Below are 23,704 nucleotides of genomic sequence, written 5' to 3' on the forward strand. Positions count from 1 at the left end.
GTGCGCGCGTTTCAATCGGTGACGTCACTCGCTCGGAGACCTTGATGTAGTTGTTCCCCATGCTCTGCAAGGGCCGTCGGCTTTTGTGGAGAGATGGGTAATGATGCTTCGTGGGTGGCTGTTGTCGACGTGTCCCTGGTTTGAGCCCAGGTTGGGGTGAGGAGAGGGACGGAAGCTGTACTGTTACACTGGCAATACTATAGTGCCTATAAGAACATCCACTAGTCAAAGGAATATGAAATACAAATGGTATAGAGAGAAATAGTCCTATAATAACTACCACCTAAAACTTCTTACCTGGGAATATTGGAGATTCATGTTAATATGGTCAAATCCGGAAACTATCATTTCGAAAACAAAATGTTTATTCTTTAAGTGAAATACGGAACCGATCCGTATTTAATCTAACGGGTGGCATCCATAAGTCTAAATATTCCTGTTACATTGCACAACCTTCAATGTTATGTCATAATATTGAAATTCTGGCAAATTAGTTTGAAGCGAGCCAGGCGGCCCAAACTGTTGCATGTACCCTGACTGCGTGCAATGAACGCAAGAGAAGTGACACAATTTCCCTAGTTTAATATTGCCTGCTAACCTGGATTTCTTTTATCTAAATATGCAGGTTTAAAAATATATACTTCTGTGTATTGATTTTAAGAAAGTCATTGATGTTTATGGTTAGGTACATTCGTGCAACGATTGTGCTTTTGTCACAAATGCGCTTTTGTTAAATCATCCCCCGTTTGGCGAAGTTGGCTGTCTTTATGGTTAGGTACATTGGTGTAACGACGGTGCTTTTTTTCGCGAATGCGCTTGTTAAATCACCCGTTTGGCAAAGTAGGCTATGATTCAATAATACATTTCACAGGCACCGCATCGATTACATGCAACGCAGGACAAGCTAGATAACTACACATGGTTGATGATATTACTAGTTTAACTAGTGATTATGTTTGATTGTTTTTTATAAGATACGTTTAATGCTAGCTAGCACCTTACCTTGGCTCCTTGCTGCACTCGCATAACAGGTAGTCAATGTAATTGGCCATTGGTGTCCAAAAACTTGAAATCGGCCCTAATTAATCGGCCATTCCGATTTAATTGGTCAACTTCTAATTCAATACCAATAAGTCTGCCATTTTCACCCCATTCTGTGATTTTTGAGGGTTTATGACATAGCCCCTCTAGTAATTTAATAGGATCTCTGTGGCTTAAACAATAACTTCATATCTGAAGTCATGCACTTTTTCTATTGATTGGTGTGGTCTCTGTGTGTATGTGTGTCTCTCAGAGTCAGCGAGAACGGGAGCGAGGATGTGGCCTACCCATGTGTGGTTAATTACTGAATTGAATGGCTGTGGTTTATAAATATGTATGTGTTGATTATCTCTTTTGTGCCATAACGTAGCTCTGCGTGTGTGCATGCGCGATAAGAGTCACTGACTCAAAGCCACAAAAGGATAGAAAATATTTCAAACGTTGCTTTTTCGGGGGAGGTAGTTGCAGAAACGTTATAATGGTTTAGTCGACTTCCTCAATGGTTGGTCCATACCTGTTATTTGCCATGGCAGACTGATGATAATCACAGGGCCATTTTAGGCCAAATTGAATGTAATTGAAAAGTTAATGATGGTCCTCCGAAACGGCTGATGTTTGCGGACCTGTGAGGTCGGTTTCACCCGTTCATTTTCACACGGACGCCATGATGTCACTTACCTTACCAGCATTCTCACAAGTCTGACTTCACTGGCACCATCATCATAGTCTGCCCACTCTGTCGAAACTGTTTTAATGTTTTTATAAACCTTTCTGTGTGCATAGAAATGGTGCAGAATTGCTTTCTTCAACTCTAGCCTGATAGGCAAATGTTGAAATACAGAAATTGTCATGAGGCTAATCTTTCGCTGGAAACATCAAAAAATAGACCAATGTTTCCCCTCTGTGATTTGTCAGTGTGTCATCCAGCTGTGCATAGATTGGTTACAGGGTATCTCTCTAATCTAGTCAGCTCTCCTCAGGGCCCAGTCGGCCCCAGTGACCCAGTTCTATACAGCTATATAGAGTTACCTAAACCAGTTGTAGTTTTATATAGGGATTGACTCAGTCAATCCAGTACTACACTAACAGCTGGGATGCATTACTAGTGCTGTTGCCATTCCCTGGGGCAGTTGACAACCTTGATCAAATCCGGAGTTCAACTTGATAAACAACATCACACCGGATAAGTGTTTTATTGAGTGGGTATAGCAGGGACGGCCTATAGCCTATTAAGATTGTTGGTATTGTGACAATATCATCTGCCCCCTTGTCCAGTTGCTAAAGGAACATTTTGAGGAAAACCGTAATAATTTTGTCCATGATTCAGCCTGTGTCAGGATCACTCTGTCTGCTATAAAATAGCATCTATTTTAATAAAATGAGCTGTATTTAATCTGCAGACACACAACAACTCGTTTGGAGAGTCCCCTCTCACATTTGGTCAGCATGTCACTGTATATTGAAAACGGAGTCATAACATATACATTTATGTGAATAAAAATGATAAAATCATGGCATTATCCATCAATGTGAGGTATCATTTCTCCCTATTTTGAACTTGTTTTGTCTCTCTTCGGATTTCAATCAAGCCCAATGGACTAAAGACTTCACCAAAGCTTGGAGAACAGTCAGGGAAAAACACTTTGTCAAAATCCTTTATGGAGTCTGTGAAAATGTTTACATTCAGACCTTTTCCATTTCTCTGACCTTTTCACTGAGGGAAAGACACTGTGCAAAACAGTCTGAAAGGCCAGTAAAGGGATATTTGGAGACTTACCAACGGCACTAACACAGACTTAACATCCTGTTCAGGCGTACCGTTCCAGAAGGAGCGTTCTGAGTGGTATTTTTTGGCTATTAATATTCATCTGGACCCATCCATCATTCTACCCATTCTCTCTTCCTCCTCCATTGGTTTCAGGCTCTAACGATGGCCTCTCTTTCTCACTCGCTCACCGCGTAACTCCGGATAGCATTTCTGGTCCCAAAACTTTGCAGACCAGTGATGAACTTTTGCTGCAAATGTCTGAACACATGAGTGCTCGCATGTGTAATGTATTCATGATTGGCTCATTCTGCAGAAAGCAGGATGGGCAGTTTTTGTTAAGAATCTAGAGTTTCTCATCTGATGCAAGGCTATTAGGATGATGAATCCTTGTCCTCTTGCCTATTATGAGATTCTGTGGATTTGGTCCCAGTCATAGACCCGTATAAAGAGGCCAGCCTCTCCCATTTCAAGTTCAGTTCAGCATCTTTGGTCCTACATGGGATTACGTGCAGTAGTTTAGAAACTGATACCGGAATACATCTGGAGTTATCAGAAGAACACTTTCATGATATGGCAAGTTACAATTTGCTTGTTGAAAGTCCTATATCTTGAAAATTTGATTTGCTGACATGCAACAAAAATGTGTGACCGTATCAACAGTGGACTAACGACATAAATCTTACTTTAATACAGTGCATTCGGAGTATTCCGAAGTATTCAGACCCCTTGACTTTTTCCACATTTTGTTAAGTTACAGCCTTATTCCAAAATGGATTAAATTCATTGTTTTCTTTACCAATCTACACAATACCCCATAATGACAAAGCAAAAACAGGTTTGTGGAAATTTAGGCAAATTTATAAAATAAAATATACAACTGAAAAATCACATTTACATAAGTATTCAGACCTTTCACTCAGTATTTTGTTGAAGCACTTTGGCAGTGATTACAGCCTCAAGTCTTCTTGGGTATGACGCTACAAGCTTGGCACACATGCATCGCTGCACAGCTATTTTCAGGTCTCTCCAGAGATGTTCGATCGGGTTCAAGTCCAGGCTCTTTTTTAGCAAATGTATAAAAAATTCAAAACAGACCTTATTTACATAAGTATTCAGACCCTTTGCTATGGGACTTGAAATTGAGCTCAGGTGCATCTTGTTTCCAATGATCATCTTTGAAATGCTTCTATAACTTGATTGGAGTCCACCTGTGGTAACTTCAATTGATTGGACATGATTTGGAAAGGCACACACCTGTCTATATAAAAACCAAACAATAAGGTCAAAGGAATTGTCCGTAGAGCTCAGAGACAGGATTGTGTCGAATCACAGATCTAGGGAAGGATACTAAAACATTTCTGCAGCATTGAAGGTCCCCAAGAACACAGCCTCCATCATTCTTAAATGGAAGAAGTTTGGAACCAAGACTCTTCCTAGAGCTGGGCGCTCGGCAAAACTGAGCAATCAGGGGAGAAGGGCCTTGGTCAGGGAGGTGACCAAGAACCCGATAGTCAGTCTGACAGAGTTCCTCTGTGGAGATGGTTGTCCTTCTGGAAAGTTTTCCCATCTCTGCAGCACTCCACCAATCAGGCCTTTATGGTAGAGTGGACAGGCGGAAGCCACTCCCCAGTAAAAGGCACATGACCAGCCCGCTTGGAGTTTGCCAAAGGACACCTAAAGGACTCTGACCATGAGAAACAAGATTCTCTGGTCTGATGAAACCAAGATTGAACTCTTTGGTCTGAATGCCAAGCATCACATCTGGAAGAAACCTGGCACCATCTCTACAGTGAAGCACGGTGGTGGCAACATCATGCTGTGGAGATGTTTTTTAATGGCAGGGACTGGGAGACTGGTCAGGATCGAGGCAAAGATGAATGGAGCAAAGTACAAATCTATCCTTGATAAAAACTTGCGACAGAGCTCTCAGTACCTCAGATTGGGGAAAACGTTCAACTTCCAACATGACAATGACCCTAAGCACACAGCAATGACAACGCAGGAGTGGCTTCTGTACTATTCTCTGAATGTCCTTGAGTGGCCCAGCCAGAGCCTGGACTTGAACCTGATCAAACATCTCTGGAGAGATCTGAAAATAGCTGTGCAGCGACACTCTCCATCCAACCTGACAGAGCTTGAGAGGATCTGCAGAGAAGAATGGGAGAAACTCCCCAAATACAGGTGTGGCAAGCTTGTAGTGTCATACCCAAGAAGACTCGAGGCTGTAATCACTGGCAAAGGTGTATACTTATGTAAATGTGATATTTCAACAACAACAAAAATGTTTTAACACATTGGCAAATTGTCTAAAAGTCGGTTTTTACTTTGTCATTATGGGGTATTGTGTGTAGATTGATTCGGTAAAAAAAAACTATTTAATCAGTTTTAGAATAAAGCAACAAAATGTGGAAAAGGTCAAGGGGTCTGAATACTTTCCGAATGTACCATACATGGGTCAGCATTCTCCACAACTCCAGTCCTTTTGTTTTATCCTTACTCAAATGCTCCAGATAAAACATGAGCTTGTAAGGGGTAATGAAAGTGACTCCTTGAATTATCCCAGACACCCACCCAGTTTTTTTCTGACTACAGAGTCTGGCTGTTCTGACTCACGGATAGTCGTCAGACACTGAGTCAGAGGTGCCTGTCTGGACTACCCATAGCCCTACAGTAAGTTAACCTACTTCTGTTACATTGGGAATTACCGGGAACCAACCTGCGGGCTCCTGCCCTCTGACGTGGCTCCTCCTGGTGGCCCTTTGGGGTATTACAGGAGTGAGGTAGCAGTGTATCAAGGCACATAATGCACTTTCTCAATTATTTTAGGCGTTCCTAGAGAACTGCAATGTGTGCAGGGTTTGGTCTCACATGCGTCACTCTTTTTAAACACCCAATTCAACTAATCCACAAGACTGATTAGTTGAATCCAGTGTTTTGGTGCTGGGCTGGACACATTGTTCATTATAGATTTTCTTCACAATGTTGTGCCACCTGAATGTGCTGAATAAGCCAAGAGAGGTTAAATAATAACTGTGTCATGTATGTACAGAAGCCTTGCTCAAAGCTGAGTCTCCAAAATAACTAACCACATCTTTTTCAGACGGCCTCTCTCAACACAGTCTTAGGGATCCAGTCGTTTTAAACATGTTTGATGGATTCCCACTAAACAAGGGCTTGCTGATTTAGTTGACTAGATGGTTGAACCAGGGGTGCTTGTGTTGAAATACATCAAATGTGAAATGAATGGGATATCACAAGTGGCAAAAATAGCAAGCTCTCAAAGACATTTGCAAACCCCTTGAAAATTTGTCAGTGAGAGATAAGATTAATAACACCTCGTTCTTTCCAGTCACAGACGAGGACACAGTCAAGAGATACTATGCCAAGTTTGAGGAGAAGTTCTTTCAGGCGTGCGAGAAGGAGCTGGCCAAAATCAACACATTCTACTCCGGTAACTGTACAATTGTGTATAACAATGTGTTGTCATTTATGTTGTTCATTTATGTCATCCTGCACCTCATATAACCAAACCACCGTGTGTCTCTCTAGTTAGCTAGCCGTTTCTATGATTGTACAAAAAAACTACAGCACATTCACATTGCGTGATTAGCAAAAAGTTACACGCTCCTCTACTGTCCACTACTGGCCTAGGCCACTAAAGGCCCATCTGTTCAGAAAACAAACATTTAAACCCTTAGGGAGTGAATCTCCCTGCCAGAAACCAACAGTTAGGCAACAGAGACCGAATCAGACTGCCTCTCTCTTACTCAATCTCCATCTTTCTCCTTCCCATGACCCTTCCTCCTTTCTCTTGCTCTTCTCCCCCCCTATTTTCTCCCCCTCTCCAGAAAAGCTAGCCGAGGCCCAGCGTCGTTTCGCCACTCTCCAAAATGAGCTGCAGTCGTCGCTGGACGCCCAGAGGGAGAGCAGCATGCAGGGCCTGCGTCGCCGCCGCAAGGCCGTGTTCCACCTGTCCCAGCAGGAGCGCTGCAAACACCGCAACATCAAGGACCTGCAGCTGGCCTTCTCCGAGTTCTACCTCAGCCTCATTCTGCTGCAGAACTACCAGGTTAGTACCCTAAACCCGACACACTACCCCTAGGTACTACCTTATCCTACTGCAGAACTACCAGGTTAGTACCCTAAACCCGACACACTACCCCTAGGTACTACCTCATCCTGCTGCAGAACTACCAGGTTAGTACCCTAAACCCGACACACTACCCCTAGGTACTACCTCATCCTGCTGCAGAACTACCAGGTTAGTACCCTAAACCCTACACACTACCCCTAGGTACTACCTCATCCTGCTGCAGAACTACCAGGTTAGTACCCTAAACCCGACACACTACCCCTAGGTACTACCTCATCCTGCTGCAGAACTACCAGGTTAGTACCCTAAACCCTACACACTACCCCTAGGTACTACCTCATCCTGCTGCAGAACTACCAGGTTAGTACCCTAAACCCGACACACTACCCCTAGGTACTACCTCATCCTGCTGCAGAACTACCAGGTTAGTACCCTAAACCCGACACACTACCCCTAGGTACTACCTCATCCTGCTGCAGAACTACCAGGTTAGTACCCTAAACCCGACACACTACCCCTAGACCACAGGAGGCTGCTGAGGGGAGGAAGGCTCATAATAGTGACTGGAATGAAGTGACTGGAATGGTATCAAATTATTAGTTCGATTCCATTTATTCGATTCCAGCCTTTACTATGAGCCTGTCCTCCCCAAATAAGTTGCCACCAACCTCCTGTGCCCTAGACACTATCACTAGATACTACCTCAGCCTCATCCTGCTGCAGAATTACCAAGTTATTATTAAAATATCCCCAATTCAATGGAATTGCAACCCTCTGCTTGCACAGTGCATTCTTCCATCACCTGTGCAGTGCACTCTTCTTTGGCATGTACAGCTGATTCTCAAGATCTTGCACACTAATGAGATGCTATTGAGCCCACACTACTACACTGTATGAGACAAGTGTAGTACTGTTTTGATTACAGTACTGGGTGGGGTGGCTATTTTATATGACATACATTAATTTTTGTTTACTAGTAAATAGTAGCCTACAGCATGGTGTTTTTAAATAATTTCTAACTTGTTAACAATTTCTGCTAGTTCGGTTTTGCTACCATGTGGGCTTTAGCTTGCTTGAACCTGCTAACTGAGGAGTGTTCATTCACCGGTTTCAATACATGTTTCATTTTAAAACATGTATCTTACAAAGGAGTTGTTTGATCTAACTGCTTAACTATTTATCTGTACATGGAATTGTATTTGGGTTTTTATCCCCCAATTTTTCCCCCTAATCTTCACAGGAAAATGCCATGGGCACTGTCTGGTGTGTGGAAACATTTCACTGCAGCTAATGAAAAGGAAAAGCTGTGTACATTTGTGCCAAATCATATGTGAAGAATGCAACAATGATGCAGAAACATCTGGCTAAGTGCATCAAGTTCCCTCATCGCTCACAAAAGTCCCTCTACTTGTATTCGAGGTGAAAATGATGTATCGGACACCTTATCGATAGCAACAGCTCATGGTCCTCCTGGAATCAGAAGGTTTTTTGACTCAATGGAGGAACGTAGTCAGAGAAATGCTGATGAATGTCTTGCTTAAGGTGTGTATGCAACTGGTTCACCTCTGATGCTCACAGGCAATGTGTATTGGAAGAGATTACTGAATGTTCTTTGACCAGCATACTCACCTTCAAGTGAAGGTCAAGCAAATCCTAGAGGAAGCAGACTGTATTGCAATCATCTCTAATGAGTGGTCGAATGTTCCTGGGCAAGGAATAATTAACTACATCTCAACCAGTATTCTACAAGAGCACAGACACAAGGGACAACAGACACACGGGTCTCTACATTGCAGATGAGCTGAAGGCAGTCATCAATGACCTTGGACCACATAAGGAATTTGCACTGGTGACAGACCATGCTGCGAACATGAAGGCTGCTTGGTCTAAAGTGGAGGAGTCCTACCCTCACATCCCACCCATTGGCTGTGCTGCTCATGCATTGAATCTGCTCCTCAAGGACATCATGGCACTGAAAACAATGGTTACACTCTACAAGAGAGCTAAAGAAATGGTTCGGTATGTGACGGGTCATCAAGTTATAGCAGCAATCTACCTCACCAAGCAAAGTGAGAAGAATAAGAGCACCACATTGAATGTGCCCAGCAACACCCCTTGGGGTGGTGTTATCATCATGTTTGACAGTCTCCTGGAGGGGATATAGTCTCTCCAATAAACGGCCATATCACAGTCTGCCGATATGGACAGCCCCATCAAGAGGATCCTCCAGGATGATGTATTTTGGGAAAGAGTGGTAAGCAGCCTGAAACTCCTGAAACATATAGCAGTAGCCATTGCACGGATTGAGGGAGACAATGCCATCCTGTCTGATGTTCAGACTCTGCTTGCAGATAAAAGACAAGAAATCCATACTACCCTGCCCTCTTCACTGTTGCTCCAAGCAGAGGAAACTGCAGTTCTGAAATACATCAAAAAGCATGAAGACTTCTGCCTGAAGCCCATACACACCGCAGTGTACAAGTTGGACCCCAAGTATGCTGGCAAGAGCATCCTGTCTGATGCAGAGATCAACAAGGTCTATGGTGTCATCACTACTGTGTCTCGCCACCTTGGCCTGGATGAGGGCAAGGTTCTTGGCAGTCTGGCGAAATACACTTCCAAGCAAGGGCTTTGGGATGGAGATGCAATATGACCGTCGTGCCAACATATCTCATCAGCCACCTGGTGGAAGGGACTTTGTGGATCTGAGGCTCTTTCCCCTGTTGCCTTCATTATCCTCCAGATCCCACCAACATCAGCTGCCTCAGAGCACAACTGGTCCTTGTTTGGGAACACACACACCAAAGCACGCAACAGGCTGACCAATACAAGGGTTCAAAAATGAGTGGCCATCCGGGCAAATTTGAGGCTTTTTGAGCCTGACAACGAGCCATTCTCAACAAGGTTGGAAAGTGAGAGTGAAGATGAGGCTTCAGAGTCTGATGTTCAAGACACCATTCTGTATACATCTGGCCCCTCTTTGGACACTGTGTTAACAAACCTCCAAACGAGCAGCAACGCCATACAACACTCCTTCCGTGGCCTCCAACTGCTCTTAAATGCTAGTAAATCTAAATGCATGCTCTTCAACCGACCGCTGCCCGCACCTGCCCGCCCATCCAGCATCACTACTGTGGACGGTTCTGACTTAGAATATGTGGACAACTAAAAATACCTAGGTGTCTGGCTAGACTGTAAACTCTCCTTCCAGACTCAAATTAAGCATCTCCAATCCAAAGTTAAATCTAGAATCTGCTTCTTATTTCGCAACAAAGCCTCCTTCACTCATGTTGCCAAACATACCCTCGTAAAACTGACTATCCTACCGATCCTTGACTTCAGTGATGTCATTTACAAAACAGCCTCCAACACTTTACTCAGCAAATTGGATGCAGTCTATCACAGTGCCATCCGTTTTGTCACAAAGTCCCATATTCTACGCACAACTGCGACCTGTATGCTCTCGTTGGCTGGTCCTCGATACATATTCGTCGCCAAATCCACTGGCTCCAGGTCATCTGTAAGTCTTTGCTAGGTAAAGCCCTGCCTTATCTCAGCTCACTGGTCACCATAGCCACACCCGTAGCACACGCTCCAGCAGGTATATTTCACTGTTCATCCCCAAAGTCAACACTTCTTTGGCCACCTTTCCTTCCAGTTCTCCGCTGCCAATGACTGTAATGAAATGCAAAAATTGCTGAAGTTGGAGACTTGTACCTCCCTCAATAACTTTAAGCGTCAGCTGTCAGAGCAGCTTACCGATTGCTGCAGCTGTACACAGCCCATCTGTAAATAGCCCATCCAACCAACTACCTACCTCATCCCCATATTTATTTTTCTGCTCTTTTGCACACCACTATTTCTACTTGCACACCCTCATCTGCACATCGATCACTCTAGTATAAATTGCTAAATTGTAATTACTTTGCCACTATTGGCCTATTTATTGCCTTACCTCCTTACTTAATTTGCACATACTGTATACAGATTTTTTTCTATTGTGTTATTGACTGTTCGTTTGTTTATCCTATGTTAACTCTGTGTTTGTGGCGCACTGCTTAGCTTGATCTTGGCCAGATTGCAGTTATAAATGAGAACTTGTTCTCAACTGGCCTACCTGGTTAACTAAAGGTGTAATAAAAAAAATAAAAGGTGGACATTGAGGAGGTCCAGGGAGAAGACATGGAAGCCTGAGAGGAAAACAACCTAAGCTTTAGTTTCTAGACTATCATTTTACAGATGTATGTTGAAAACATTTTTGGGAGATGCGATGGATCATTGGGGATCATTCAATATCCCCTTTCTTTTGTTGTTCAGTGAAATTATCCCATGTGAAGAGTCAACTCATTTAATTAAAGTTCAATTCGTAACTAAATTGTTTTTAAAATTTCTATTGGGAGGATTTAATTATTTGCAAATATGTCTACTTATGATAAGGTATGTATGTTTGTCTCCATATGAAATGGTAAATATATCCAATGCAAAAAACATCTACATTTAAATGGTGTTAATATTAATTAGCATATTTCCATTAATTCCCATATATTCCCGTTATTTCACACGGAAAGTTTCCACCTCTGAATATTCCCCAAAATGTGCAACCGTAGTAATGACCGTGCTGTTTAACCAGCTTCTTGATGTGCCACACTTGTCAGGTCGATGGATTATCTTGGCATTTCTCCTTTGCCAAGATAACTTTGTGCACAAAATTTGAGAGAAATCAGCTTTTTGTGCTTATGAAACATATCTGGGATTTTTTATTTCAGCTCAATGAAACATGGGACCAACACTTTACATGTTGAGTTTATATTTTTGTTCAGTGTAGAAGCACACAAGTAAATCTATGAGATTAATGACAAAGTTAATGGATAAACGTTTTTTGGGAGTGATTCATTATTAATCGAGCACAATCATTAGGTGAGACAAATGTTCAGCTGCCTCCTTTAAGGGCCGTAACCATGGTAACTTTCACACTTGCTTGTCTGTGATGAAAAAAATATCAGACTGTGATGTCTTCCTAGCAGCAGAAAGTTGCAGCAAACTCTAACGTTGAAAAGCAACCTAGCATGTGACCAAAACAATGTAACTTGCCAAAGAAAAAGTCACGACAAAGTCACGTTTTAGTAGCCTGCCTTGTCAATTTAGCCAACTTCCACATATGGGCTTCGGATAAAAAAAAAATTATAATCCTAAATGTTGTGACCACCCTCCAATCTGGCTGGTGAAATAGACATTCTTACCCGCCAATGACGATCTACCTGCATTTGGCGGGTGTTCATTTCCAAACCTGGATACTTCCCTTAGTTATTACCCCCTATACACTGTTCCTGGTTACTACCTCATCCTGCTGCAGAACTACCAGCGTTAGTTACAAGCTCCTAAACACCAACCCTAGACACCCTACCGCTAAGCCTAACCTTGTTGTTTTGTGTCACCTGATCAATTGCAACAGGTTTTGTCATATCTGTACGAGCAAAAAATATATCTGAGGGATCCGAAAAAAATAATCTGAGAGACTCCTACTTATAACCATTCAACTGTTTCTCCTCTCGTCTCCCCAGAATCTGAACTTCACAGGTTTCCGTAAAATCCTGAAGAAGCATGATAAGATCCTGGAGACGTCGCGGGGGGCCGACTGGCGCGTGGCCCATGTGGAGGTTGCCCCCTTCTACACCTGCAAGAAGATCACCCAGCTCATCTCTGAGACTGAGGTACTGGACAGCCATTTTGTTTTCCCCTCTTATCAATGAGAAGTATTAGCTCGTAGCAATGTACTATAATCATTTCAGTTTTTGTCTTTTAGCTGTGACACAATCTCTCTCCTCGCAGGCCCTGGTAACACAAGAGTTGGAAGGAGGAGACCGACAGCGAGCCATGAAGAGGCTACGAGTGCCACCACTGGGTGCTGCACAGCCTGCTCCGGCGTGGACCACCTTTAGGGTTGGGTTGTACTGTGGAGTCTTCCTAGTCCTCATGGTCACCGTCGTCATCACAGGTATACCTGTCTTCCCTGCCTTTCCCCTATTCTCCTCCTACCCTCTGTCTTACTGAAGCTCTAACACAGGTTTTAAACCATGGTGGTGTGAAGCGCTATACCATGTGAAAAGATTGGCTTGATAGTGAGATTTTCTATGTCGATTTTTCACATTTCCCAATTCTCATTATTTCATACAGGCCCTAGTCCTCTAGTTCAGGGTTTGATAGCTCAGTTATCGACAGTTACCATTATTGTGTTATTAATATGTTGTGAATGTGTTATTAACCGTCCTGCCCGCTAGCTGCGGTTGTGATAGAGAATGCCAACGTGTGGCCACTGGTGAGGATCTACCGCGGCGGCTTCCTGCTGATCGAGTTCCTCTTCCTGTTGGGCATCAACACGTACGGCTGGCGCCAGGCAGGGGTTAACCACGTGCTTATCTTCGAGCTCAACCCACGCAACAACCTCTCCCACCAGCACCTCTTTGAGGTAGGAGTTTGGGGCTCTATACAGTGGTTGGATACTGATTGTGTTTTAATCATACAGCTCTGGATATTAGTTGTACCTATGTGGTTGTTTGTGTTCACATTTACTGTCATGTTACTGAATCTATCTTTTCACGTTAGTATCAAGTAATTTGCTTGAATTATCTTTCTCTCTCCCCTTATCTCTCGCTCTCTCTCTCCCGCATCTCTCTACCCCTATCTCTCTCACTTTCTTTGTCTCAAATTTGAACTAACTTTATTGATGTGAAATTAGCCATCAATTGTTGCCAAAGCAATAAGCAGTAGAATGGAATGACACAGTAATAGATTGAAAATGCAATCAAATTCCAACACCAGCTATCCTCTCGCCTCCACATAGATTGCTGGTTTCCTGGGGGTGCTGTGGTGTGTGAGCATCCTTTCCTGTCTGTTCTCCAAATCCATCCTGGTGCCCATGCAGGCCAACCCGCTGGTCCTCTACGGCTTCTTCTTACTCTTCCTCATCAACCCCTTCAAGACCCTCTACTACAAGTCACGCTTCTGGCTCCTCAAACTGCTGGTGAGACACTCAGAAAGCTGCTGAACATGTCTCAATGTGCTTGGCATCATGATGGGGAAAAATATTGACATTTGATGTTGACAAGTGGTGTATCCTGAGCAGTAATATATAGTTATCTCTTTTCCCCTGTCTTTCTCTCTGCCTCTCTCTCTCTACCTTTCTCTCTCTCTCGGTTTCTCTCTCTCTCTCTCTCTCTCTCTCTCTCTCTCTCTCTCTCTCTCTCTCTCTCTCTCTCTCTCTCTCTCGGTTTCTCTCTCTCTCTCTCTCTCTCGGTTTCTCTCTCTCTCTCTCTCTTTTTTTCTCTCTCGGTTTCTCTCTCTCTTTTTCTCTCTCGGTTTCTCTCTCTCTTTTTCTCTCTCGGTTTCTCTCTCTCTCTCTCGGTTTCTCTCTCTCTCTCTCGGTTTCTCTCTCTCTCTCGGTTTCTCTCTCTCTATCTCTCTCGGTTTCTCTCTCTCTATCTCTCTCGGTTTCTCTCTCTCTCTCTCGGTTTCTCTCTCTCTCTCTCGGTTTCTCTCGGTTTCTCTCTCTCTCGGTTTCTCTCTCTCTCTCTCTCTTTTTCTCTCTCGGTTTCTCTCTCTCGGTTTCTCTCTCTCTCTCTCTCGGTTTCTCTCTCTCTCTCTCTCTCTCTCTCTCTCTCTCTCTCTCTCTCTCTCGGTTTCTCTCTCTCTCTCTCTCTCTCGGTTTCTCTCTCTCTCTCTCTCTCTCGGTTTCTCTCTCCTTCTTCTCTCTCTCTCTCTGCCCCTCCCCCTCCCTCTCCTCCAGTTCCGTGTGGTGACAGCCCCGTTCCACAGGGTAGAGTTTGCAGACTTCTGGCTGGCTGACCAGCTCAACTCTCTAGGGGTGGTTCTGATGGACCTGGAGTACCTCATCTGTTTCTACAGCTTCGAGCTCGACTGGAAGCAACAGGACGGGCTACTGCAGGACAGTAAGCAATGGATATACACATGCCAACATACAAGCACTGAGACACAAATACACACTCCAAGCTCCATTGAAAATAAGCTTGATAGTTTCAGACCTTCAATTTGGACTTTTCTTATTTAAGATGGCTACTTTTATTTTTCTCTCCTCTCCTTTGTCCCTCTCTCCTCTCTCTCTGTATATATATCTTTCTCACACACAACTAAACACAACACAACTCAACGCAGCCTTATCCAAACACACAAAGCTCAGCCAAAACAAGCCTACAGCCTGATCTAGCCCACACTAAACATACCCTCAAGACATTCGTCCAAACAAACATAGCCTAGTCCACACACACAATGCAAACACAACAAACATTATCCAGTCCAAACAAACATACACACCACCTAACCCTGTTCCAACACATGTTTTATCACCTTTATGTTATTGATTGCAGGTGAGAAGTGTTGGAGTCAACTCCATTTTAAACTCAAATCATTTGTGTATATTGAATTGCATTCCTATAAAGAAAATGTCTAATCCATCCAACAGGGGGGAATTTCAATGGAACATATTTGGTGGATTTTATTGTTTGATTGATAATCATTCTGATAGGTGGAGGCATGTGTCACTCCTACTCATATAACGTGCTCGTGATTTGATCTGTTAATTTCTAATCCATGTGTATTCTGATAGGTGGAGGCGTGTGTCACTCCTACTCGTACGGTGTGCGGGCCGTGATCCAGTGTCTACCGGCGTGGTTCCGCTTCGTGCAGTGCCTGCGCCGTTACCGTGACTCCAAACGGGCTTTCCCTCACCTGGTCAACGCCGGGAAATACTCTACCACTTTCTTCGTGGTCACCTTCGCTGCCCTGTACAGCACTCACAAAGAGAATTGTGAGTGTCGTGATACTGTATTGTACTAGTGTACTCCTCAAACATTAGTAGTTACAAAGGGAGGGTATATTACTGGAAACTTACCAGAATTTTGGTTTCTTTCAAGGACTTGATATAACCTAGCACAATATATCAAGTGGCTCTTTTGGGTACCTCAGATTATCACTGGTTTATTTAATAATCTTTGGCCCTCTGTGTGACCTTATCACATGTCAAATAATTGAATAAGATTATAAACTTTTTAGAAAAATGTAATGACAAAGCTGAAAAACATTATCCTAAATATAAGCCATCAAATAGTGAATAACATTGGTGTTTAATGAGGATGAAACTATGTTTACACACTTATTCATTTGACCTTGTCAATGTGTTTGTGTTTTTAATATTTTGGTGTCAAACTGCCTCTCTCCTAGCTGCGAGTCACAACGAAGCTAAGATCTTCTTCTACCTGCTGATTGGCTGTTCCATAGTCAGTTCCTGTTACACCCTGGTGTGGGACCTGAAGATGGACTGGGGCCTGTTTGACCGAAACGCAGGCGATAACACCTTACTCAGAGAGGAGATCGTCTACCCCCAGAAAGTTAGTATGCACCTTTGGGGAAAAAAGCTATACCAACCAAAATGTTGAATATTGATTTAATCATCTATGAACAAAAATATAAATGCAACATGCAACAATTTCAAATATTTTACTGGGTTACAGTTCATATATAAGGAAATAATTGAATTAGGCCCTAATCTATGGATTTCACATGACTGGGAATACAGATATGCATCTGTTGGTCACAGATACATAAAAAAAAACAAAGTAGGGGTGTGGATCAGAAAACCAAGTCAGTATCTGGTTTGACCACCATTTGCCTCATACAGCGTGACACCTCTCCTTTGCATAGAGTTGATCAGGCTGTTGATTGTGGTCTGGGGAATATTGTTCCACTCTTCTTCAATGGCTGTGCGAAGATGCTGGATATTGTCGTGAACTGGAACACGCTATCACACACGTCAATCCAGAGCATCTCAAACATGCTCAATGGGTGACATGTGGTGAGTATGCAGGTCATGGAAGAACTGGAAAATGTTCAGCTTCCAGGAATTGTGTACAGATCCGTGGGACATGGGGCCGTGGGTTATCATTCTGAAACATGAGGTGATGGCAGCAGATGAATGGCACGACGATGGGCCTCCAGGATCTCGTCACAATATCTCTGCATTCAAATTGACACCAATAAAATGCAATTGTGTTCGTTGTCCGTAGCTTTTTCCTGCCCATATCATAACCCCACCGCACCATGGGCTATGCTGTTCACAATGTTGACATCAGCACACTGCTGTATGGCCCACAAGACGCCATACACGTGGTCTGTGGTTGTGAGGATGGTTGGACATTCTGCCAAATTATTTTTCAAATAAATTGATAGAAATATGTTTTTTGTGCAAATGGAAAATGTCTGGGATCTTTTGTTTCAGCTCATGAAACATGGGACCAACGCTTTACATGTTGCGTTTATATCTTGTTCAATATATATACACTACCGTTCAAAAGTTTGGGGTCACTTAGAAATGTCCTTGTTTTTGAAAGAAAAGCTATTTTTTCCCCCCATTTTAATAACATCAAATTGATAAGAAATATAGTGTAGAACACAGGAGTGATGGTTGCTGATAATGGCCTCTGTAGATATTCCCTAAAAAGTCAACCGTTTCCAGCTACAATAGTAATTTACAACATTAACAATGTCTACATTATTTCTGATCAATTTTATGTTATTTTAATGGACAAAAAATGTATTTAAAAAAACAAGGACTTTTCTACGTGACCCCAAACTTTTGAATGTGTGTGTGTGTATTGTTGGGGAAAGATTATGCCTCAAAGAGGAACAGAGAAGTGTCTGATAATGTAGTAAATCACCATAAAAATATTTTCAGGCCTATTATTTCAGAAGGTTTGTATGTGATTATTTGATGTGTGTGTGTGTGTGTGTGTGTGTGCGTGCGTGCGTGCGTGCTCAGGTCTATTATTTCAGAAGGTTTGTATGTGATTATTTGATGTGTGTGTTCAGGCCTACTACTACTGTGCCATACTGGAGGATGTGTTGCTACGTTTTGCCTGGACGATACCCCTCTTCCTGAGCACAGTCAGTGGGATACCCTCCGCTGCAGACATCCTGGCCACCATCCTAGCCCCTCTGGAGGTCTTCAGGTGAGAACAGAGTACATCTCTCTACCTCGCTCTATATCTCTCTACATCTCTCTACATCTCTCCACCTCGCTCTACATCTCTCTACCTCGCTCTACCTCGCTCTACATCTCTCTACCTTGGAATTATTTGTGGGTCTGTGTAATCTGAGGGAAATATGTGTCTCTAATATGGTCAAACATTTGGTTAGGAAGTGCATCTGTTTCCACATTCTCATTTTGTGGGCAGTGTGCACATACCCTGTCCTCTCTTGAGCGCCAGGTCTGCCTACGGCGGCCTCTCAATAGCAAGGCCATGCTCACTGAGTCTGTACATTGTCAAAGCTTTCCTTAATCTTGGGTCAGTCACAGTGGTCAGGTGTTCTGCTACTGTGCACTCTCTGTTTAGGGCCAAATAGCATTCCTCTCTCTGTCGTTCTCTCTCTGTCTCTTGTGTTCTATATTTTCTTTGCATTCTCTCTTCCTTTCACTTTATTTCTCCCTACCCTCTGTCTCTCAAACATCATTTTTCTATGCCAATATCTTATTTCCTGTAAATGGACATTTCAGGGCTAACAACTATTGTGTTGACCTCTAGGTAGAGCTCGTTCCTGAAGATTTTAAAAGGCAAACATTTAGCCACTAAATACCTCAAGGACATTTCATACATAATTCTCTCTTCCCATACGAACATTGAAACACCTCAACAATATTTCACTTGCTATTCTCTTCCTCCCCCTCTCCACTGCAGGCGTTTTGTCTGGAACTTCTTCCGTCTGGAGAACGAGCACCTGAATAACTGTGGCGAGTTCCGAGCCGTGAGGGACATCTCAGTGGCTCCACTGAACGCTGACGACCAGACGCTGCTGGAGCAGATGATGGACCAGGAGGACGGAGTCCGGAACCGCCTGGGCAAGAAGAACTGGAAACGCTCCTACAGCATGTCTCTGAGACGGCCTCGCCTCGCTTCCCAGTACGGTTATAGAAGAGCTACACACACACATTGGCATGCATACACACCCACACAAAGCTACAGCATGTCTCTGAGACGGCCTCTCCTCGCTTCCCAGTACGGTTATAGAAGAGCTACACACACACATTGGCATGCATACACACCCACACAAAGCTACAGCATGTCTCTGAGACGGCCTCTCCTCGCTTCCCAGTACGGTTATAGAAGAGCTACACACACACATTGGCATGCATACACACCCACACAAAGCTACAGCGTGTCCCTAAGACGGCCTCGCCTCGCTTCCCAGTACGGTTATAGAAGAGCTACACACACATTGGCATGCTCCCAGTACGGTTATAGAAGAGCTACACACACATTGGCATGCTTACACACCCACACAAAGCTACAGCATGTCTCTGAGACGGCCTCGCCTCGCTTCCCAGAACGGTTATAGAAGAGCTACACACACACATTGGCATGCATACACACCCACACAAAGCTACAGCGTGTCCCTAAGACGGCCTCGCCTTGCTTCCCAGTACGGTAATAACATACACACCTTATATAAAACGTATGGCTGTGTTGCCCTCTACTAAACTTTCTCTCTCTCCCTCTCAGGACCAAGACCCGAGACACCAAAGTTCTCATCGAGGACACTGACGAGGACACCTGACATCAGGCCAGACCCATTGCATCCATAGCATGGGTTCAGAACCTCTTTAAAGGACCACGCCCCTCCTAGAGGCACGCCCCCTGACCCCCTTCCTCCCCCCATCAATCAGTCGATCGATCATTTGATTGACCTGCCCCCTCGTCAGCTTCTCCAATCAGTCCATCACAGAGCTGCCTATCTGCACCTTACATGTATTGACATAAATACACACACACACACACACACACAGAGAGAGAGAGGGAGTACAAAGACATGAATATAGGAGTAGGTAGAGGAACAAAATATTACACACACCTTGGAACAGCTACTTTTAAGACACTTTCTTTTTGTTACATTCATGGACCATTTAGGACTGAGTTGACGTCACCCATTATTCTTCAGATTCATGGGAAAGAGACGAAACAACAAGACTGTACATGTTGATGTAGATATCAGGAAGAACAAACGGGTGGACTAACTGTTGATTTCAAGATGGCTAATCAGAAATGATTGAATATTTTAAAAAAGACCGAGAGCGTTGGACTCTGACCAGTGATTGCAGAGGAGTGTCTGACCAGTCTGGTTCTTTGACTTCCTCATGCCATGTTTTGATGAACATGACGATGAAGATGACTATATTAATGTGGCTGTTCTTTCCATGTACTATAAGTTCTTCCACGAATACCTTGGTTCTTATTTTATTTTGTTGAATGTACATTTAATTGTTATTTATGCGAGGGGAGAGATGCCTAAAACATTTTGGGAGTGAATTATTTTAAATTAAAAACAAAATGGGTGTTTCTGATTTGAAATGGCTTCTAAAGTCTCTGCCTGTCGTTGCCCATAAGAACTGTTCCAGGACCTGTTGGAGAATGGGATTCATTCTAATGGTTAAGTGGGTCGGCCTGAATATAAGTCTGATCAGAGACCAATGTTTTTTGGGCATCTCATCCTATAAAAGGACTTTGTATGTTCAAAAACCCTCAGGAGGCTCCGATGTAGACAATTCTCTCAAAACAAGCCACCCCCTTCCCTGTCTTCAGAACCTTCCAATCTGGGTTAACTATAACATTGTTTACTTTCATGCCAAATCTAGTCTTTTGTCTTTTTAGATACCAGTGTGAGCTAATGCAATCTCTCAGTAAGCTGTGTGAGAATGGCAGGATTTTCTACTATCGTTATATCGCTTGCTCTTCTCAGAGCTAGCCAAATATCTGCAACATTCCATTGAGAGCTGGACTGTGCTTCCACGGCACAATGCCTCCGTAAGTCACATAGCACAGCAGATATAAATAGAATCTATAGAAGATATTTCACTATTAACAGCCCTCACTTTTTCTTGGTCATGTGACATGAGTTGTCAGGTCACATGGTCAGGAGAAAATCAGAGCCCTACTCACTTTTTAATATATACCTTCTGTTCTAGACATCTGAGTTCTATCTGCGTTGCTTCGCAGCCTTGTGAACCCATACAGCATAACGCAGATCTCTGTTGTCAACTTCAGTTTAGCCATCTTTATTGGCCCTGTGTTGTTCCCGGTCCATTCCATTAGATCTCAGGGCAGCACACCCAATGCCAGTTAGGAGTCCGGTGTCGCATGTGTCTGGGGGTGTGCAGGGATTGGCCTCTTCACCAACCAATCATCTCCATTCTGATCCATCCATCCTGTTCATTCTGATGTCCACTTCCTGGGTGTGTCTAGCGTCTTTTTTATTTTTTTTACTAGATAACTGAAATGAATATTTTCAGTTGAATTAAATTATAAAACATCATTATATTCCTCTGTAGTAGAAATCTAAGTCATTCCATCCATTCAATAGTTTTTATTTGTTCCTAGCTTGAACGCTTCTCACTTTGGGTCATTTGTTGAATGTATCATTCTGTTAGTAATTCCAGCCAACAAACACGATGTGTGTGCGTTCTCACATTTAGTCCCGAAGAGAAGTGTCTGTGTTGACTCACTTAAGGAGTCTTTAATATTAGAATGCATTCAATGCATATTCTCAGTTCTAATGAAGGCAAAAGCATTAAATGTTCTACTCTTACTGAGTCAACACAATTTCCTAGAATTCCTGCCTCTCCCATAAGCCACCTGAGGGTTTTAACCCCCATTGTGTGCCCTGGTAGATGTACTAACCCTGTAAAGATATAAGCAATCATTTAGGCCAGAATCCCAACCTGATATGCCCGGATAACTCGTCTCCCATTGACATTAATGCACAATATTCAAAGGTTTGAGTTAACCCAGGTGTATCTCAGGTTAGGATTTGGCCCATACTTCTTGAAGTTCAAGCTGCATTTGTAGTGTAGAGGTCAACCACAATAGTGATTGTGGAAAGCCTGATGGAGCTTAAATGTCTGGGGAAACTTAAATAATGTGATGAAGAAGATAACCACATAAAGACAACACGGTGTTCGATTTGTGGCTCCATCCGAAATGACATCCTATGCTCAATATAGGGAACTTATTTTTAACTTAGGGTACTATATAGGCAATAGGGTGCCATTTCAGATATGTCCCTGTGATGCTTGAGCTTTCTTGTCGACCATGTCATGACCAGCTCAAAGGGAGCCGACTTTGGAGGCTCTTAGACTTGAATGGAGCTGGTTAGCAATAACAGCCATGCATTATCCCTGTAATAAGTCATAAGTATAAAGTGATGTTTGCAGCAGAGGGAGGAGGGATCCCAGTGCCTCAGGGCAAACTGTTGGTTTTCATTGGGCCTCAGTGTGTTGTAGATCAAATAGTTCCTATTTAACTAGAGTCACCTCATCTGAATGATTTGCCAGAAATGCACTTTAGCTGCTAAAAAGAACCATAGTAGACACAGAATAAACAGAAACGCAGAAGCTGGGGCCCAATGACAACTAGTAACAATTCAACACCCTGTGCACCTTGGGTCCCCCGCCCCTTGAAAAGATTGTGATGGTCACCTGTTGTTACTTTTTCAAATATTGTGGTCTCTACCGGTCTGGAGACTGTACCACCTAGGTCAACCAATGAACCTAGTGGGGAAATAGAGAATATCTCTATATTTTTGTTACATTCCTAAAGTAACATCTCACCCTTGAGAGAGTGAGCTGGAGGGCCCACACACACATACAAAGCCTTGTAAATATTAATACACACTCTCGCTGAAGTGCTTACACACACCCTGCTTACAATTATACCCTGTACACACACTCAAACACCTTGCTTGGAGTATGTTCCAGCTATGAATGCTAAGGGTGGAGTTGCACTGGACCTGTCTCCCTGTAGCTTCTCATTGGATCACTAAGCTGTCACTCAAATAGATCCTCCTATGGAAGAAGAGTGGAACCTACTGTACCAAAAGCCTGGACCAAAACAAAGCTCTTTAGAAAGTTACCTTGTTTCCCTTCTACCTAGAACGCTATAAAGACGGAAAAACCCCAAGTGAAGGAAGGGCCCTGTATGAACTATATGAAACGGACTGTTTCCCATGTCCAATATGTCCCGCCAGTGTTGTGTTTTTATGTTCCAGTTTTTTTAATATGCTCGCCCTATGTACTGTCATCATACCCTGGTCACTGTAACTACTACCTTTCGAGTACTCCTCATGCATTTGGCATTCTCTGCTAACTGAGGTGCCTGGATTGACTCTCTGTCACTGTTACATGGTTTTTGAGTTTAAAAAAAGGTCTAAAAATTTCTGTACTTGTAGCTGTTTATTTCCATCCTTCTGTACCCATTTATTTCCACTTTATACATTCTCTTCCACTATTTCTTTGTCCTGCGGGTGGCGCTGTTTTATAACTTTTAGAGGGCATTCTATTCCATAATGTTTGAATGTGGCTGGCCTAATGGTGAGAACATTTTGCTCTATATTTTGGTTTCTTTTGCATAGGGAGGTGTCAAAGAAATGTATTATTGTAGCTTAAACAAAGTAATAGACAACGTTTCTTGCCCATGCTTGGCAGGCTGAAACCTTTTTATTAGGTGTAAGAGAAATTCGATTAAATATTGTAATACTTGAATACTGTTCACCAGGTTTAGGCAAGGGCAAGCCACAAATTTGATTTGGCACCAAAAAATATGCCCAAGCCTAGACGCCAGCTATTAAATGTGGTCAATACGACACCGCCCTTTCGTGGAAGAAGGTTGAAACACTTTATAACAACGGATACACTTAGTCTAGAAAAAAATACATTTTACAGACAGTTTGTAGCGTTACAATCTATT

At 43.1% G+C, this 23,704-nt stretch overlaps 1 protein-coding gene across 1 annotated transcript in view; it reads left to right on the forward strand.

Annotated features, from left to right (window-relative positions):
• Nucleotides 1-23,175, forward strand: part of LOC135558601 (xenotropic and polytropic retrovirus receptor 1 homolog) — a 43,722-nt gene extending 20,547 nt beyond the window's left edge. The window contains exons 3-14 of the mRNA XM_064992523.1: nt 6,159-6,260; nt 6,658-6,878; nt 12,464-12,613; nt 12,732-12,897; nt 13,181-13,368; nt 13,744-13,923; nt 14,686-14,848; nt 15,523-15,723; nt 16,137-16,303; nt 17,781-17,920; nt 18,647-18,868; nt 19,469-23,175. Of these exons, the coding sequence (XP_064848595.1) occupies nt 6,159-6,260; nt 6,658-6,878; nt 12,464-12,613; nt 12,732-12,897; nt 13,181-13,368; nt 13,744-13,923; nt 14,686-14,848; nt 15,523-15,723; nt 16,137-16,303; nt 17,781-17,920; nt 18,647-18,868; nt 19,469-19,523 (1,955 nt within the window). The 3' untranslated portion in view covers nt 19,524-23,175. The remainder of the gene's footprint in view (nt 1-6,158; nt 6,261-6,657; nt 6,879-12,463; nt 12,614-12,731; nt 12,898-13,180; nt 13,369-13,743; nt 13,924-14,685; nt 14,849-15,522; nt 15,724-16,136; nt 16,304-17,780; nt 17,921-18,646; nt 18,869-19,468) is intronic.
• The last annotated feature ends 529 nt before the right edge of the window (nt 23,176-23,704 follow it).

This window comes from Oncorhynchus masou, chromosome 17, assembly GCF_036934945.1.
Source record: "Oncorhynchus masou masou isolate Uvic2021 chromosome 17, UVic_Omas_1.1, whole genome shotgun sequence".
NCBI classification, from domain to species: domain Eukaryota; kingdom Metazoa; phylum Chordata; class Actinopteri; order Salmoniformes; family Salmonidae; genus Oncorhynchus; species Oncorhynchus masou.